This window comes from Desmodus rotundus, chromosome 7, assembly GCF_022682495.2.
Source record: "Desmodus rotundus isolate HL8 chromosome 7, HLdesRot8A.1, whole genome shotgun sequence".
In the NCBI taxonomy this organism is placed as follows: Eukaryota; Metazoa; Chordata; class Mammalia; order Chiroptera; family Phyllostomidae; genus Desmodus; species Desmodus rotundus.
Window position 1 is genome coordinate 91,847,599 of NC_071393.1, and position 17,366 is coordinate 91,864,964.

Consider the following 17,366-nt stretch of genomic DNA (forward strand, 5'->3'; position numbering starts at 1 on the left):
TCAAAAATGAAATTTATTTATCAGATATAATATTAATATTCAGAAGCAGAATATATTGGTTCTGTCAAGAAAACTTTAGTTTTTTCTATAATATAAAAGACATATTTTTCATTTTCACCAATAACTTTATTGATTTGATGATTTTGAGTATATCAGCGATCTCCTACTGTTGGCTTCTGGTGGGCAGAGGCCAAGCGCACTGCTAAACATCTTCCAATGCATAATACAGCCCCACAGCAAAGCATTATTTGCCAAAATGCCAATAGTACAAGAAACTTTGCAAACCACTTTTGACATGTTCGATCAGTCACAGCATCTTCTCCATATACTGCATAAATCTTTTTTGCATTTTGTTGAGTTTCTACCTTTCTTGAAATAAAAAAGCATGACAGCCAAAAATGTTATGTTTTCTTCCACCTTCAATATTAAAATGGCTGCACAAAATTCACCAATTGTTTTTTTTTAATGCACGCTGATATGACAGCTGTCACAATACAATCTAACAAATTGTTTTGAATGAGGTTAAAGAGAACTAAGCACTACTAGAGCCATTGTACAGAAAAAACTAAAAGAACTTTTTGTCCAACCCAGTAGTTTCAGTGTTTTTCTAAATCTCCCAAAGTAACTCAAGCTGGCAAGTGATAAGCATAAATAAAATCAAACTGCCCTAATTTTTTCATTTTAGTTCATTCATTCAATATTCAATAAAATATTTACTGGTTTATCATCTGTCATGTATCAGTCAGTACCAGCCACTAAGTACACCAGAGAGATAAGGACAGACATAACCATTGTCCTCTTGAAGCTTACATTCCAGTTCAAAATTAAAAAGAGATCAGTTAGGCCAGAGTTAGAGAAAAGAATTGGGTATGGGTTCTTTGATTTTTTTACATACATTCATATTTCCTAGAACTATGAATATAATCACTACCAGAAATTTCTATAGTTAAAATTTACATTTATTTCTCCCCCTACTAATCTTGTATTTATCAACATAGTAACTAAGCAGAGCACAGTAATCTCACATTTGTTTCTGGAGTTAATCTAAACACTAGGTATAGCTGGGTTTTCTGATAACGAAATGTTTATACTTCATGTGGAAACTACTTAGACAAAGTTCACTATGAGCTCCTCCTCTTTTCTCATTCCAAGGATCTCAATTCTTGTTTGCCTCCATGTTGGGTAACTGGGGCACCAGAGGAAACACAGTAACACATGTATTCTTGTAATACATAGTCTTACCAAGAATCCCTAGAGAAGGGAAAATTATGTTGTACACTGTCAGAATAAGTTTAATAACATAAAAATCAGTCGTATTATATTTAAACAGGATCTGACTGAATACGGATAAAACTTTGGTGAACTCTAGATTGACTTTAGTGTTTTCATTAGTACAGGAACATCAAAATCCAGGGTCTCACTTTGTGACAGCTTGTCTAGAAACTCATCTTATGAAGAATGCATAAGACCCTGAGAAGACTGTCTTGTGATGCCTGAAACATGTTCACATTTAATTTATACCAGAAGGAGAGCCGGGAAGAACCCTGAAGGGTAGTCATCAGCTGTTCAGGGTTTCCTTTTCCTGGTAAGTGTGGCACACTTCTCTGTTACACACCGCACTTGCCAACACTTGCGTTACATCAGTCAATTGTGTTTGGACAGTCTTTTCTTCATCTCCCTTTTTCCTTTATATTAAGGTGATCACCAGCCTTACATAAGCATTCATATACAACCCAACTTATTACCAGAACATTCAGGTACCAGATTGGAGCAAAAAAAAAAAAAAAGTAGCTTATTTAAAATCTTAAGCATTGTCATTCACAAAAATCCTTTTAATCAAATGAAGAAACTTGGGCTTAAAGGAAAAAGTGACCTAAAGTTACACTGTTGGTTAGTAGTGCAACTAGAACTAAAACCAATAAATTACTCTAACACTTTCAAAATTCCTTTATTTTCTGAAGATTTTATCTTGGCATACTAATTTTTTTAATCCTCACCTGCAGACATGCTTTCACTGATTTTAGAGAGAGAGGAAGGAAGAAAGTGAGAGAGGAAGAGAGAGAAACATCGATGTGAAAGAGAAATATCAATTGGTTGCCTCCCATACACACCCCTACAACCAGGGATTGAACCCACAACCTAGGTATGTGTCCTGACAGGGGATCGAACCCGCAACCTTTTGGTGCATGGGACAATGCTCCAACCAACTGAGTCAACCGGCCAGAGCTCCACATACTAATATATAGGCTTGGTTCAATAAAAAACATATTACTTTCCTTACCTGATTCCACTCCATCCAGCAACAGTGATGTACCAATTAGGTCTTTTGTCCTATCTGAAATAATGGGAATTGAGGATACCTAGAAAATAATACAAAAAGTTTTCTTAACATACTAATTTAGTTGGATTAAATGTACTTAAACAACACAAATACTGAGAAAGCAATAGAGGACGGAGAGAGATGGAAAGACACATACACATAAAATATACCACTCTTCCATCAAAGTACCTTATGCAATCAATTAAATAATGGTTGATTGGAGTTTACTAATTGTTAATACTGCTACCTGCAGTTATAAGGGCAAAACAATGTACAACTCTAGTAGATGAGTCTATATATCATTCTGTGTCACTTAGTTGCTATCTATTCCAATATAAACTGCATCATTATTACAGGTTCCCGGAAAATGGAATAAGTATTAACTGACTCTCTCAAATTTTAATTTTAAGTGTGAAAATCCAACATTATTTTAGGTTGTAAAGCTCAATTACAATTAGTGACCTAGAAATTTTAAGTCTAACATATAAGTAAATTTTACACCAATCATTTTATTTGGCAACATTATAAAGATTTCTGTATCTAGTTTTATATAAAATACATTTCATAAATTTAAAAGATATTTTTCCTTTCATTTGTTTATTTTTGTTCCTTTGATTCCCTAAAACCAACCTTCCACCACTCTGAAACAGTAGTGGAAATAGGCTGCAGTCGTTACTCATCCAATGTCCTATGCAGCTCTTTATAGAATCCACAAAATTAAACCTCAAAAGTGCACCAAAAATATAAACAGACCCTAAAAATATTGAAAAATAAAACAGTTCACAGAAAGCTAAACAAAACTCATCATAAATACAGATGTAAAGAGATTTGGCATTTTCATTACAGCCACTTACCAGCCTCTCAGGAGACTGCACGGACGAGTTCTGTGGCAAGGGGATGCCGTTAATCAGGCACAGCAGATCTTTCATCTTCTGGTCAGAAATTCTCACGTGCATCAAAGGAAGCCCTCCTGATACTTTAAATCTGAAAATACAATTTGATGATATGGTTTCTAAGGTCTCACTTCTCTACATTAGGGGGGGGAAGAGATTAGAGAAGAGACTACATAATGGGGTCAAATTTACTTTGGACACATTGTAATGTAATGACATTAACGCCTCATTTAGTCAATATTGTCAGGGAATAGGAGGCTCTACGTAATCTAAGTTTCCAGATAATTTAAATGCATCCTCCTTAAGGAGCCAATCCTTCTTCACTAATTTGGATGAAAATATTTTCAAACACAATTGTCTACTTTTTAAAACCTAAAACTCTATATACTTCAGCATTTCTGCTACCAGAGATTTCTCATTATGAACATCAAAGAGATCTGCCCCATCAATCTTTATCCCCTTGCCTTGCTTTATTTCCTGTAGCACTTATTAGCATCTGACATATTATGTACATACTTGTTTATTCTATGTCAACTCTGATTAAAATTTAAATTCCATTGAGGACATCTGTTTTGCTCACAGCTGAATCACTATTGTGCTTTCATCAGTTGCTTACTTTTCAGCAGCTACTTCTATTCTGCTTCCCTGTTCAACCTAACTGCCTAGGTTTGTTTGTCTCAATAATTTTGTGGCAGCTGTTCACTGCTCATAAAGCTCTTTCAGGTTGTCATTTATCTTTGACTTCCTAACTAACTACAGCAAACAGCTGTGGCTGACAGATGCCCAACCACAAACTGAAGAATGATTTTTCTGTACAATGCACAAATCACTAATGTTCACAGAGTCAAACTGGCTGTTCCTACCTCAAGAGATTGAACTTTCTGCAAAAGTACTCTGTAAATTGAAAAGCACTATAAAAATATAAAATGCTTCTTTATTATTTCTGAAATATTACATAAAACTAAAAGTATCACAAATAGAGGGACTGGATTAACCTTCCCATCTAAAATAGCTAGAAAATTGAACAAAACATATCGAACAATGATCTCAAAGAGACTGAACTTCAGTCAACAAAGGACAGTTGAAAGATAGGAAACAAATGAGGAAAGTCCTACAAATACCCCAGCTCACTGACTGAAGGGATTCAAAATGTATAGGGTATAGTAAAGCAATACTTCAACGAAAATTTATAGCACTAAATGCTTATATTAGAAAAGAAGGTCTCAAACCAATGGTCTCAGCTTCTGTCTTAGAAAACTAAGAAAGTGAACCAAATGAAACCAAAAGCAGCAAGAAATCAATCAATAAGAAATATGAGAGTAGAAATCAATGAAATAAAAACCAAACACAACAGAGAAGACAACTAAAATCAAAAGCTGATTCCTTCAGAAGATCAACAAAATTGATAAACCTCTAGCTAGGCTAAGCAGGAAAAAAATAGAAAAGGTTACTTCAACATCAACAAATGACTTCAACATCAGGAGTGAGAGAGAGCATCGCTACACATTCTACATGTATTAATACAGTAATACAGAAATATTGTAAACATTTCATGACAATAAACTCAACAATAAATTCCTTCCTTAAAGGACAAACTACCAAAGATCAGTTAAAAAAAAAAAAAGATAATCTGAATAAATCTGTATCTACTAAAGAAACTGAATTTTTGGTTAAAACCCTCCCCCCAAGAAAGAATATTTCAGGCCCAGATGGCTTCACTGGAAGGAAAAATATCAATTCTTCCAGAAAACTCATTCCACGAGGTCAACATTACCCTGATATTCTGATGCCAAAAAAAGTAAATAAAAGCCCCGAACAATATCCCTAATAAGATGTAAACCCTAATAACAAAATTTTAGCAAACCAAATTCAACAACATTTTAAAAGAATGACACATCATTACCAAATGAGGTTTCTCCAGTAATGCAAGGTTGGTTTAACATCCATCTGATAATGAAGTACTGACACACACAACATGAATGAATCTCAAACAGATTATGCTAAATGAAAGAAACCAAACTGTATCACTCTATTTACATAAAATTCTAGAAAACTTTAACAAATCTATAGTGTCAGAAAGCAGATCAATGTTGTTCAGGGATTGAGGGGAGAGAAGTTGGCAGGTAGGAATGGGAAGGAGGAAATACAAAGGGGCACAAGGACTTCTGCAGATGACAAATATGCTCATTATCTTGACTGTGCTGATGGTTTCATATATGTATGTCACAACCTACTAAATTGTATACTTTAAATAGATGCAGCTTACCGAATGTCAATAATACTTCAATAAGGCTATTTTTAAGAAGGCAGCATACTATTTCATGATTATCTACTTAAATCAAAAATTTAGTTTCTACTTTTCATTCCCTTATTCTCAAGATTTTATATGGTTTCATAATTTAAAAAACTTCTAATTTTTGAAGATTTTATTTCATTGATATTGGACCTTGGATTCAATCCATTTAAACGCAGGGATAACCAACTTTTACAGAATGTAAAGAGAGGTCACATATAAATCACGTAAAGGTTTTCTTAAAAATGTATTTCTGCTGTAAAATAACCATTTCTCTCTGTTCTTCAGAAATCTAGCTTTTCTTTCTGAAAACCCAGACACTCATGCAGATATAGTTCATCTTGTTGATTTTATAATATAACAGACATGCATACATTACCTGGCCATTCTAATGTCTTTTTCTACCATTGCCTTGGCCACATCAACATGAATGTCCATAGGCTGCAAAATATGCATAGCTGATGGAGGCTGAAATCGACACTGTTTCCAGTTTTCCTCTTAAAAAAATTTCAAAATTAATGACTATTTTAATTTATTAAATAATTATTTTTAGATCAACAAATATTCTGTGGGAAATACTCTAACTTATTACAAAATAGTTAATAAGCATATTCAATGAATGCCAATGTTTACTTCTTTTAGTATATAAGTTAAATAACCTATATTTTTAAAATACAGATTGACAGGAGTTAAAGGCTGTGATATAAAAATAATTCAAATATTTATTTGAAAAATGTTTTTATTACATCTTTCATTTTAAAGCCAATAGGAAAAACTCAGAAATTTACTGCCTTGATTACAAAATAATAGAGATCAGAGGGGCTGTTGCAGTGAAAAAAATAAGAAAAAAATTGGGAAAAATGACAGAATAAAAGAGGCTTCTGCAATTCCTAAGTGCAATTACACTAGTTTAGCACACAATTCTACAGAAAAACTAAGTTTTACCAAGAAAATTTTCAGGACAAAAAGTGTAATAATTACTTTTCTTAAAATAGGAAGGCCCCCTAAACAGACTTTCCAATGACTAACAGGATCTTACACATAATCTTAATTGATGGCAATGACTGAGTATCTTTTATCACTTGTAACTCAAGCAATCATTACTAAGTACCTACAACAGAAAAGGCAGTTTTAATGGTCTGTGTAGGTACTTCCCTTTAAGGAATTAATAGTCTCCTAATATAAAAAAACTAAGTACAACATTATATATTACATTTTAATAAATCTCATTACTCATGATGTAACTGTATATTCTACAAACAAAAATTGTCCTTTCCATTAATGACCTACTACAAAGTGATATACCCAAGCATATTTAGGAAATGCTTATTGCTTCTAGAAACTAAAGAAGTATAGAGCACCAGTCATTTTAACTTAAGCAGTAGAAAACACCAAAGTTTATGAAAAATAACTTAATTACATTTAGGTTTTAAGACTATAGCCATACTTCTCAGAAATAAGGACTAGGCTGATATAGTAAAATATTTAAAAATAAAGGCAGCAAGGGAGAAGAACAACATTGAGACATGCCCGTAACACTGGGACAGAGGAACTGAGCCAATAGCAACTTCCATTTTGTGTTCTGGGCAGTTTCACAGTCACATTATTTTAAAAAAAAGAAAGCAATGACTATATTTAATTTAAAAGGGTGCTGCATACTATATACCCTGAGAAGAATAGCCAGATTTTTAATCTCTATTTGTAACTGTGACAGGATTTGCACCAAGGCTCTCCTGTTTGATTTTCTTAAGAAATCAACAGGATATGTGTTCAAAATGTCACCGGAGCTGATACACACGCACACACGTACATTTACCAAAGCTACCCATCATAATTTCAAGATCCTAAAAACTGAGTCACGTATTACCTGCTCTTGCAAACAGTAGTTGCACACTTTTTATTTCAACATCAAACTTATCATATGCCTTATCCATTATTTCCTCCAGAGATGAATTTGTAGTCTTCTGCAAACCTTGATCTTTACTGTTAAGCTAAAATGGAGGGAAAAAACCTCAGTATTTTTAACAGAAAAGTACATAAATCAACAACATACTTCAGCTGTGTTTTCTTAAAACCTAACTAAAATGAAAACAGTACCCTTAATAAATTCACATTTTGCTTAGTTTTCTGATAATTATTTGCATATATTTTATTGCAAATGTAATATTTCAGCCTACATCTCTCTTATGTCTGAGTAAAACACTACTCAGCACATCTGCACTAACAAGTCAGTTGCACATCTGTCTACCTCAAATAATCTGTCTACACATGCGACTCTTGGCTTTCAGGAGTTGTTGACACTTATGACTCAGGCCCCCACCACCTATCCTAAATTCTTCAAGACGAAATAGCAGAGTTTATTCCTTCTTCTCCCCAGCGCATACCTAGAATAACTAGTCCATTGGAATTCAGCTCCAATCTCTACTTCCTTTCTTCCCATCTTCCAAAGAAGCAAGGATTAATTCAGGACTATATATTTTTAAATCTCCATTTTTTCTCAGGGGCTTTGATTTCTATGAGGTTCAATGCCCAAACAAAATCTTAAGTTCTCTTACTCTATCTAGTTGCTGGCCATGGTTTAACATATTCATATGTGTATCATTTCATACATCAAAATATAAAAATTAACAAATAACACTCTGAAACTAATCTCTGGAAACCTAGGAGTGTTTGAAAACTATAAGTGCTTTTCTCCAATTACAAAAAGACAACAGTAATCCATTCTCAAGGTCAAATCATCTACCATTATAAAAAAATTTTAGGGTTTTCTTTTATTTTTTAATATCCATATGGCATATATAAAATAATCAATCTAAGTTAGGCCTCACAAAATACTAAGAAGAAATAAGTCTAAGTTTAAGTAAATCTGAGGGGAAAAAATGAACTATCACACAGCTAGGTACCAAGCTGACCAAAAATGGATAGACAGAAATGTATATATACCTACCTGAAATGTACCAAAATCTAAAATGAGAAGATCTGACTTTTTATGGTAAAAGCCTGTCTGTGGAACTATTAGATAAGAAGGCTTTAGATTTATTTTTAAATCAAGGACTTTTCGAGTTTCAATAATATGTGTAAGTCCTAAAAAAAAAGAAAGATCAGAAGGTCAAGATGAAATATATAATTCTATTATTAACAGTAAGAATACAAATTGAAAAGTATTATGAAGGATACTTCTCACAGATTACACTTTCAATTCAGCATGTGAAGTGAAATTGTATATGGTTAATGGGAAACAATCAATCATGTCTTCATACAGTACAGTAAACCCAACATAGCTGTACTGTATCCGGAGGTAGAACAATTCGTTATTTCTTTAGTTAAGCAAGCAGATAACGTAGTTAGCATCAGTGCAGACGCAATGTTGTACAAAAGTATGTATCTTATGTATCACACAGTTTCTTAAGAACAGAGACAGAGGGGTGTCTTCCACCTCAAGCTCATTCTCATGTGCAGGTTCTTAAAGGTAATGGCAGAGAGAATCACCTGTGCCCCATATTACTCTCTTTCTCAGTCAGCCTAGTTGGTATATTTGACTTTGGGTAAACCATGTACCCACAATGCAATTCCACTGTAAAATATAGCCTGAATTTAAAACAAAGAAAAAAGCAACCTATACTGTTTTCAATACAATATTTACATTTGAATACATAAAAAATCGAGCATTTAGTTGATGCTCAGGCAGACAGGCAAATTCTTTACCTGTAGCTGTTCTCTCTTTAATTTCTTCCAGCTTCATCAATGTAGCTGAAGTTATTTGCTCAAGATCTAATCCCTTATTTGATTGAAAGAACTCAACCACTGCATTAATGGTTTTCTGTAAAGCAATTTAAAATACAAGGATATTTTACACAGTACTTTCTACATTATAAATTTTAAATTTTCGACTTAATTCTAAACAACTGGGCTTTGAAATGAGGAGGTACCTCCAAATATATTCCACCCTACTTCATCTCCCTCTAGAGTGAAAGTATTTAAATATGTTCTGTGGTATCCCTGGTTTTAGCCTCCAATTGGCTAGAATGTGCAACTCCACTTCTTTATATTGAAATTAAATTCCCCTACGCTTTGAAGTTTGCAAAGAAATAGGAAAGCTATTGAGCCCTTACTTACATCCAAAACTTGAGTGTAAAAAATCAGACATTCTGCAAGATGGAATTGGTACTGGAGACTGGATGTACAACAATCCAGTTTACATCGTGAATGTACCCACGGTGTACAACCACTTCTAAACTGTAGAGTAAAAATAAGTTGGGGATCTCAACAACAAGGTGGGGCAACTTGCAAGTGATGCAATGAGTAGTGAACCGTGCCCATTCTGTTGGCTAGTTTGAGATGAGTTAAGAGTGTATGAGTAAAAGATGGAGCTATTATCACAGAACGCAAGCAAGCCCATGCTTTCAACAAAACCTAATGTTTTCTTCCAATATAAACAATATATAAAGTTCTTTCAATTGCTTCTAAGGCTCTTTGAATTGGTTCCAAACATTGAGGAGAAAAGGAGAATAAGCAAAAATAAACTTGAATAGGAAGTCAGCATGTAACAATTGGGAGTAGTTGGTACAATAAACACAGACTTACAGCAGAAAACAACCTATAGCATATTAAAAAAATCAAAATTGAATGATAAACATGTACTGCTTTTAAAATAAGAAAAAAGTGTTAGTAAATTTGGCTGCTAAGTAAATAAGTACGAAAGAGAAAATATAAGAAAACCGTATGTCAGATATATAAGACGGGTTTAATAAGATTCACTTTCTCTTTGCACTCACAGCATCATAGATGACCTCCACAGGCTGAGACTGAACAACAAGAGTTTGGTCAGCAGTACTGTTCTCTGGGTTGGTTTCAAATTCAATTTTAAGCAACGATGATGCAGTATCACCAATTGAAGCCACAAGTGATGGTATAGTATCCTGCTGTCTCAGACCTGTTATGTACCAGTGTTCTAATTTTGCTTCCACCCTACAATCCAATGAGGGGAAAAAAAGAAGTGATATAAACAAAATCCTTTGTAATATAATGGTTTAAAACACAAATTTTCCTTTAAAAATACTCCACTGAGAGTCCCAACCATGCCCATTACAGAGTTGAAGTCCAGACTTCTTAGACTAGCATTCAATAACCCTCACAATCTGAGGTGGGGTTTTTTTCCATTTTTGGTTTGGTTTTTGTCCCTGTCATCCTCATAAATCAACTTTAGCCAATTCCAGAACACTGTAGAACTTTCGATCACTGTGGCATGAATATAAACTATACTTAACTCATGAGGCTCATATCCCTATTTCATGTCACCCTGAACGCCCCCCTCCTTCCACTAGTGCTTTCCATTCAGCTAGTTTAAGCCCCAGTTCTCTTAGGCCAAGTTTTTCTCTTCCACAACTGAATCTGTGTGATGTTAACAATAAGGTATCTAATTTCACAGTACCTTTTCACTTATGAGCTCTCTGATATGCTATATAGATCTTAAATTATTAACTTTTTGAATATCCTCTCTTGTCAACTACAGCATAAGCTTTCTGAAAACAGAAAGTTTTGTGCCCATAGCCTTTATGGCATCAAATCTATAAACTAAATAGTACTCAATAAATATTTATAAAGGAAAGAAGAAACGATGAGCTTGTCATGTAATTCCATAACAAAACAAACTCAAATATAAAATGACTAATCTTGACAAACACACACACACACAAAACTAGAGAAAGACTACTACTAATCAGCCTTTAACACTAAATAACACTACATTTATGGGGCCTAAAGTCATACAAAAAATAAAATTTGAAATAGCTTTTTAAAAACTTACTTAAGTGCTTGTGCTCCTGGTCGCTGAGATACTTCGGTGCCAAGGCCAATTATCTGAATTTTTAGTATTTCTGGGACATTTTTGTTTTCTCTTATTGTAACAGAAGTGCTTACTAATTTCAGTGTCATTATATGAGCAACATACTAAACAAAAGAATAAAAATTATTAAAGTTTCAGTAATGACTCCTTTAATTAGTAATTTACTTAGTTTCTTGAATTATAGTGATCTATAAAACAATATTGGAGGTTTCTGTACCAATGTGCTCACTGTAAAAAAGTAACATGAGAAAATTCAATGCAAATTGCTTGCTCAAATAGGACTTTTACAAAATCCGAAACTAATTTTTCTTAAAGATAATAAAAATGCAACTTGATAAAATATTTTGTGGCATAAAGATTTAATTCAGCAGATGTCATTAAAGCAAGCTAATTCAGATCAATCCTTGGGCTCAAAAAACTGGACAACATATAAAGAACATTTGCTTAATGGCTTTGGAGAGTTAATAAGACATTTAAAAAACTCCTGGCCCCAAAATTAGTAAGTCAAAACTAGAGGTAAAGCAGAGAACCAGGGAGATGATTCTCATCAAACCCCACAGGAACATAGCAAGAAGAGAAATATGAATAAAATATCTACAAAATAGTCAGAACAATTAACAAAATGTCAATAGTAAGCCCTTAGCTATCAATAATTACTTTAAATGTAAATGGTTTCAATTCTCCAATGAAAACGCACAGAATGGAGAATGGATTAAAAAAAATAAGATCAAACATTATGCTGCCTATAAGAGACTCACTTTAACTTTAAGGCCAAACAGACTGAGAGTGAATGGATGGAAAATATATTACAAACAAGCATAATCAAACAAAAACAAAATAAAACAAAACGGAGGCAGCTATACTCACATCAGAAAAAAAAGACTTAAAGTTAAAATCAGTCCAAAGAGATAAAGAAAAACATTATATAATGACAGAAGGGTCTATCCATCAAATAGATATACAATAACAATTGTAAATACTTATGTACCCATTGGAGCACTTAATGTAGGCTAACAGAACTAAACTATACACAAGAATAACCTGAAAATGGGTGAAAGACTTAAATGTAAGACTCAAGACCATAAAAATCCTAGAAGAAAACATAGGCAGTAAAATTTTGGTCATTTCTCATAGTGATATTTTTTCTGATATATCTCCTTGGGCAAGGGAGACAAGAGAAAAAAGCAAATGATGGGGACTACATCAAACTAAAATGTTTTGCACAATAAAGGAAACCATCAACAAAATTAAAAGATAACCCACTGAACGGGAGAACGTATTTGTCAATCATTCATGTGACAGAGGGTTAATATGTAAAATTTATAAAGAACTTCTAAAACTCAAAACCAAAAAAACAACACAATTTAAAAAATGAGCAAAGGACCTGAATGAACACTTCTCCAAAGAGGACACACTGATGGCCAACAGACATATGAAAACATGCTCAGTGTCACTAATCATCAGAGAAATGCAAATCTCATGGGACACAATGAGATGTCACACCTGTCAAAATGACTGTCATCAATAAATCAACAAATAACAAGTGTTGGTGAGGATGTGGAGAAAAGAGAACTCTCATGAGCTGTTAGTGGGAATACAGATTGATGCAGTGACTGTGGAAAACAGTATGGAGTGTTCTCAAAAAATTCAAAATGGAGCTATGAGCCAGGGATTCCACTTCTAGGAATATATCCGAAGAGACCCAAAACATTTGAAAGAAAATAAGCACTCCTATGTTCATTGCAGTATTATTTACAATAGCCAAGATTTGGAAGCAGACCAAGTGCCCACCAGCAGATGAAAGGATAAAAAACTGTGGTACATTTACACAATGAAATACTACTCAGCTGCGTAAAAAAAAAAAAAAAGAAGGAAATCCTACCTTTTGCAACAGCGTGGATGAACCTGGACAGTATTATACTAAGTGAAATAAGCCAGTCAGATAAAGACAAATACCGTATAATTTCACTTGTATGTGAAATCTAATGGACAAAATAAGATAACAAACAAAATAGAAACAGGTTTATAAATACAGAGAACAGACTGACAGCTGTTAGGGGGAGGGGTGTTGGAGGACTGGGTGAAAAAGATGAAGGGATTAAGAGAACAAACTCATAGACACAGACCACAGTATGGTGATTAACAGAGGGGAAGGGGTGGGGGAGGAGGTAGAAGAGGGTAAAAGGGAGATAAATGGTGATGGAAGGAGACTTGACTTTGGGTGGTGAACACACAATAGAATTTACAGATGATGTATTCTAGGATTGTACACCTGAAACCTATGTAATTCTATTAACCAATGTCACTGTGATAAATTCAATAAAGTTTTCAAAAAATAAAAAAAAAAGGAAAAATAAACAGCAATACAGTATTACTTGGGGACTTCAACAGCCCACTCTCAACAACAGATAGGTCAACTAGACGGAGAATCAGTAAGTAAACAGTGGATTTGAACAATCTGATTAGGTGCCGAGGAACCTAACAGACACACACAGAACATTCCATCCAACAGCAGCAGAATAAACATTCTTCTCAAATTCACATAGAACACTTTCTAGAATATATCACAATTTAGGCCAACAAACAAATCTCAAAAATTTCAAAAAGATATAAATTATATAGAGTACATTTTCCAACCACAATGGAATGAAACTAGAAATCAATTAACAGGAGGAAAGCTACAAAATTCAAAAGTTCATGGAAATTAAACAACACACTCCCAAACAACCAATGGATCAAAGAAGAAACCTAAAGAAAAAAATATATCAGGAGACCAAAAATATATGAAAATGCAACATACCAAAAACTTATGGGATGCAGCAAAAGAAGTTCTAAAAGGGAAATTTATAGGAATAAATGCCTACATCAAGGGGGAAAAAAGATCTCAAACAATCTACATTTATACCTCAGGAAACTAGAAAAGAACAAACTGATGTTAGAAGAAAATGCCTGAAGTTAGAAGAAAAAAGGAAATGACACAATTAGAGCAGAAATAAATTGAGAATAGAAAAACATTAGAAAAAAGTTAACCAAGAGTTGGTTCTTTGAAAAGACAAAATTGACAAACTTTCAGCTAGACTAAACAAGAAAAAAAAAGAGAGAAAACTCATATACGTAAAATTTTAAAATGAAAGAGAAGACATTACAACAGAAACTACAAGACAGAGTCAGCCCTGCAGCTGCAGCCGCCATTGAGGAACAGCAGCCATAGCTGTCCGCTGCCCCATGGCCATGGGCCTCAACTGGGCCACAAACTGACAAAGAACGTAAGCAAGCCGAGGCACACCTGCCACCGTGGGCACCTCACCAAGCACACCAAGTTCATGCGGGACATGATCTGAAAGCTGTGTGCCTTTGTCCCCTATGAGCAGCGAGCCATGGAGCGGCTCAAGGTCTCTAAGGACAAGAGGGCCCTGAAATTCATCAAGAAAAGGGTGGGGACACACATCTGGGCCGAGTGGAAGAGAGAGGAGCTGAGCAATGTCCTCACAGCCATGAGGAAGGCAGCAGCCAAGACTGAGCCTCATCCCCTCTGTGTAATAAAACCTGTTCAGAAAAAAAAGAAGAAACTAAAAGAGACTAGCATGAAAAACTATCCCTCAACAAACTGGACAACCTAGAAAGAATGGATAAATCGTAGATCCATACACTCTACCAAGACTGAATCATGACGAAATAGAAAATGCCAACACACTAATGATAATGAGTAAGGAGATTCAATGAGTAATGAAAAACCTCCCAACAAAAGAAAGCCCACAAAGAGATGCATTCACTGGTATTTCTACCATACATTTAAAGAAGAATTTATTCTAATCCTTCTCACACTCTTCCAAAAAATTGTTACTGGAGGGAAACTCCCAAACTCATTTTACAAGGTAAGCATTACCCTAATACCGAAGCCAGAAAAGAACACTAGCAGAAACAAAAACTACGGGCCAACATCACTGACAAATACATATGCAAAAATTTTCAGCAAAATACTAGCAAACTGAATTCAGAAGCACATTAAAAGGGTCACACCATAATCAAGTGGGATTCATCTCTGGGATGCAAGGATACAAATCTGTAAATGTGACACATCACATAAATAGAATGAAAGATAAAAAGCACCTGACCACTTCAATAGATGAAGCAAAAGCATTTAACAAAATACAGCATTCATTCATAATAAAAACTCTCTCAATAAGTTTAGTATAGAAGAAATGTACATCAACATATTAACTGCCTTATCAGACAAGCCCACAGCTAACATCTCATACTCAGTGGTGAAAGGTTGAAAGCTTTGCCTCTAAGATCAGCAACAAGACAAGGCTATACACTCTCACCACTTCTATTCAATACAGCATTGGCAGTTCTAACCAGAGCAATAAGGCATACAAATAAATTTAATAAAAAAGAAAAACGCCCTAGCCAGATGGCTCAGTTGTTTGAAGCATCATCTTGTACACCGAAAGTTAGCAGGTTCGATTCCTGGTGAGGGCACACACCTAGGTTGCAGCTCAAGCTCCAGTTGGGGCACATAGAGGAGGCAACCAATCAATGTCTCTCTCTCACATCAATGTTTCTCTCTTTTCTCTTTCTCTCTCCCTCCCTAATCAATAAACATATCCTCAGGTGAGGGTTAAAAAAAAGAAAAGAAAATACTGTTGAAGATGTAAGTACTGTCATCCTGACATCTGGCAAATAAAAAGGAGGAAAAAAGTAAAAACATCTCTGCTTATAAATGGTATCATCTTATATATAGAAAATACTACGCTCCACCAAAAAAATGTTAGAACTAATGAATACATTCAATAAGGTTACAAGATACACAATCAAAATGCAAAAATCAGTTGTGTTTCTATATACTAAAAATGAATTATCTGAAAAATGAAGGAAACAATTCATTTACAATAACATCAAAAATAATAAAATACTTAGGAATACACTTAACCAAGGAAGTGAAAAATGTGTACATTGAAAACTATAAAACAGGGGTGTAAAATTCATTTTCACTGGGAGCCACATCAGCTTCACGATTGCCTTCAAAGGGCTGAATGTAACTTTAGGACGGTATAAATGTAACTACTCCTTAACTAGGGGCAAGGAGCTCGGCGCTGCCACCGGGGAGAAACAAGGTGCCGGGCCAGATAAAACAAGGTGGAGGGCCGGATTTGGCCCACGGGCCTTTTGTCTGCCACCTGTGCTATAAAATGAACATGAAAAATAGTTGAGGAAGACATAAAAATGGGAAGTTATAGATTGAAAGAACTAATATTCTTAAATGTCAATTCTACCCAAAGTAATCTATAGGTTCAATGCAATCCCTATCAAGATTCCAATGGTACTTTTACCAAAAATAGAAAAAACAATCCTAAAATTCGTATGGAACCACAAAAGATCCTAAATAGCCAAAGCAATCTTGAGAAAGAATAACAAAGCTAGAAACATCAAACCTCCTGATTTCTAACTATATTACAAAACTATAGTAATCAAAACAATATAGTCCTGGCATAAAAATAGATACACAGACCAACGGAAACAATCAAGAACCCAGAAATAAACACATACATATACAGTCCATTAATATTTATAAGGGAGCTAAGAATACTGATGAAGAAAATATAGTATCTTCAGTAAATGGTTCTAAAAGAACTAGATATTAAACTGGACCATTATTTTATACCACTCACAAAAATTAATTTGATAATACAAGTTAACACAAGATAGCACAATAAAATGAAACAAAATACCTCTTTGACGACCTAAATAATTACCTGTTTGGGTAAAGTTAGGTTGTGGCTGCTCTCACTATAACCAATAGCTGTGAAGAGCTTATCTTTTTCTTCTGCAGTCATAAGGTCATCAATAGCTACAAAGAAAAGACAGTATTTTAAGAAATCAATTGCTTCAGTTTTACAGATACAATAAAAAAATTAAACCAAACTAACAAGTGCCCTAAAATCAATAGAAACAAATGCTAAAGCAAAGCAGCCAGATAATTTTTAGATCAAAAAAAAGCAGACACACACAATA

General features: G+C 34.2%; 1 protein-coding gene and 1 pseudogene across 4 annotated transcripts in view; one reads left to right on the plus strand and one right to left on the minus strand.

The window, feature by feature from the left end:
* The window catches only part of VPS13C (vacuolar protein sorting 13 homolog C), a 176,262-nt gene that overhangs the window by 106,617 nt on the left and 52,279 nt on the right, over positions 1–17,366 (minus strand). For all 4 annotated transcript variants that reach the window (XM_053928698.2, XM_053928696.2, XM_053928699.2 and 1 more), the window contains 9 exons: positions 17,108–17,202; positions 11,313–11,455; positions 10,282–10,474; positions 9,212–9,326; positions 8,454–8,590; positions 7,374–7,497; positions 5,886–6,003; positions 3,175–3,304; positions 2,282–2,360 (listed from right to left, as the gene is read on the minus strand). In XM_053928698.2, coding sequence (XP_053784673.1) covers positions 2,282–2,360; positions 3,175–3,304; positions 5,886–6,003; positions 7,374–7,497; positions 8,454–8,590; positions 9,212–9,326; positions 10,282–10,474; positions 11,313–11,455; positions 17,108–17,202 — 1,134 coding nt within the window. The remainder of the gene's footprint in view (positions 1–2,281; positions 2,361–3,174; positions 3,305–5,885; positions 6,004–7,373; positions 7,498–8,453; positions 8,591–9,211; positions 9,327–10,281; positions 10,475–11,312; positions 11,456–17,107; positions 17,203–17,366) is intronic.
* On the plus strand, positions 12,907–17,074 carry LOC112311586 (large ribosomal subunit protein eL36 pseudogene; annotated as a pseudogene).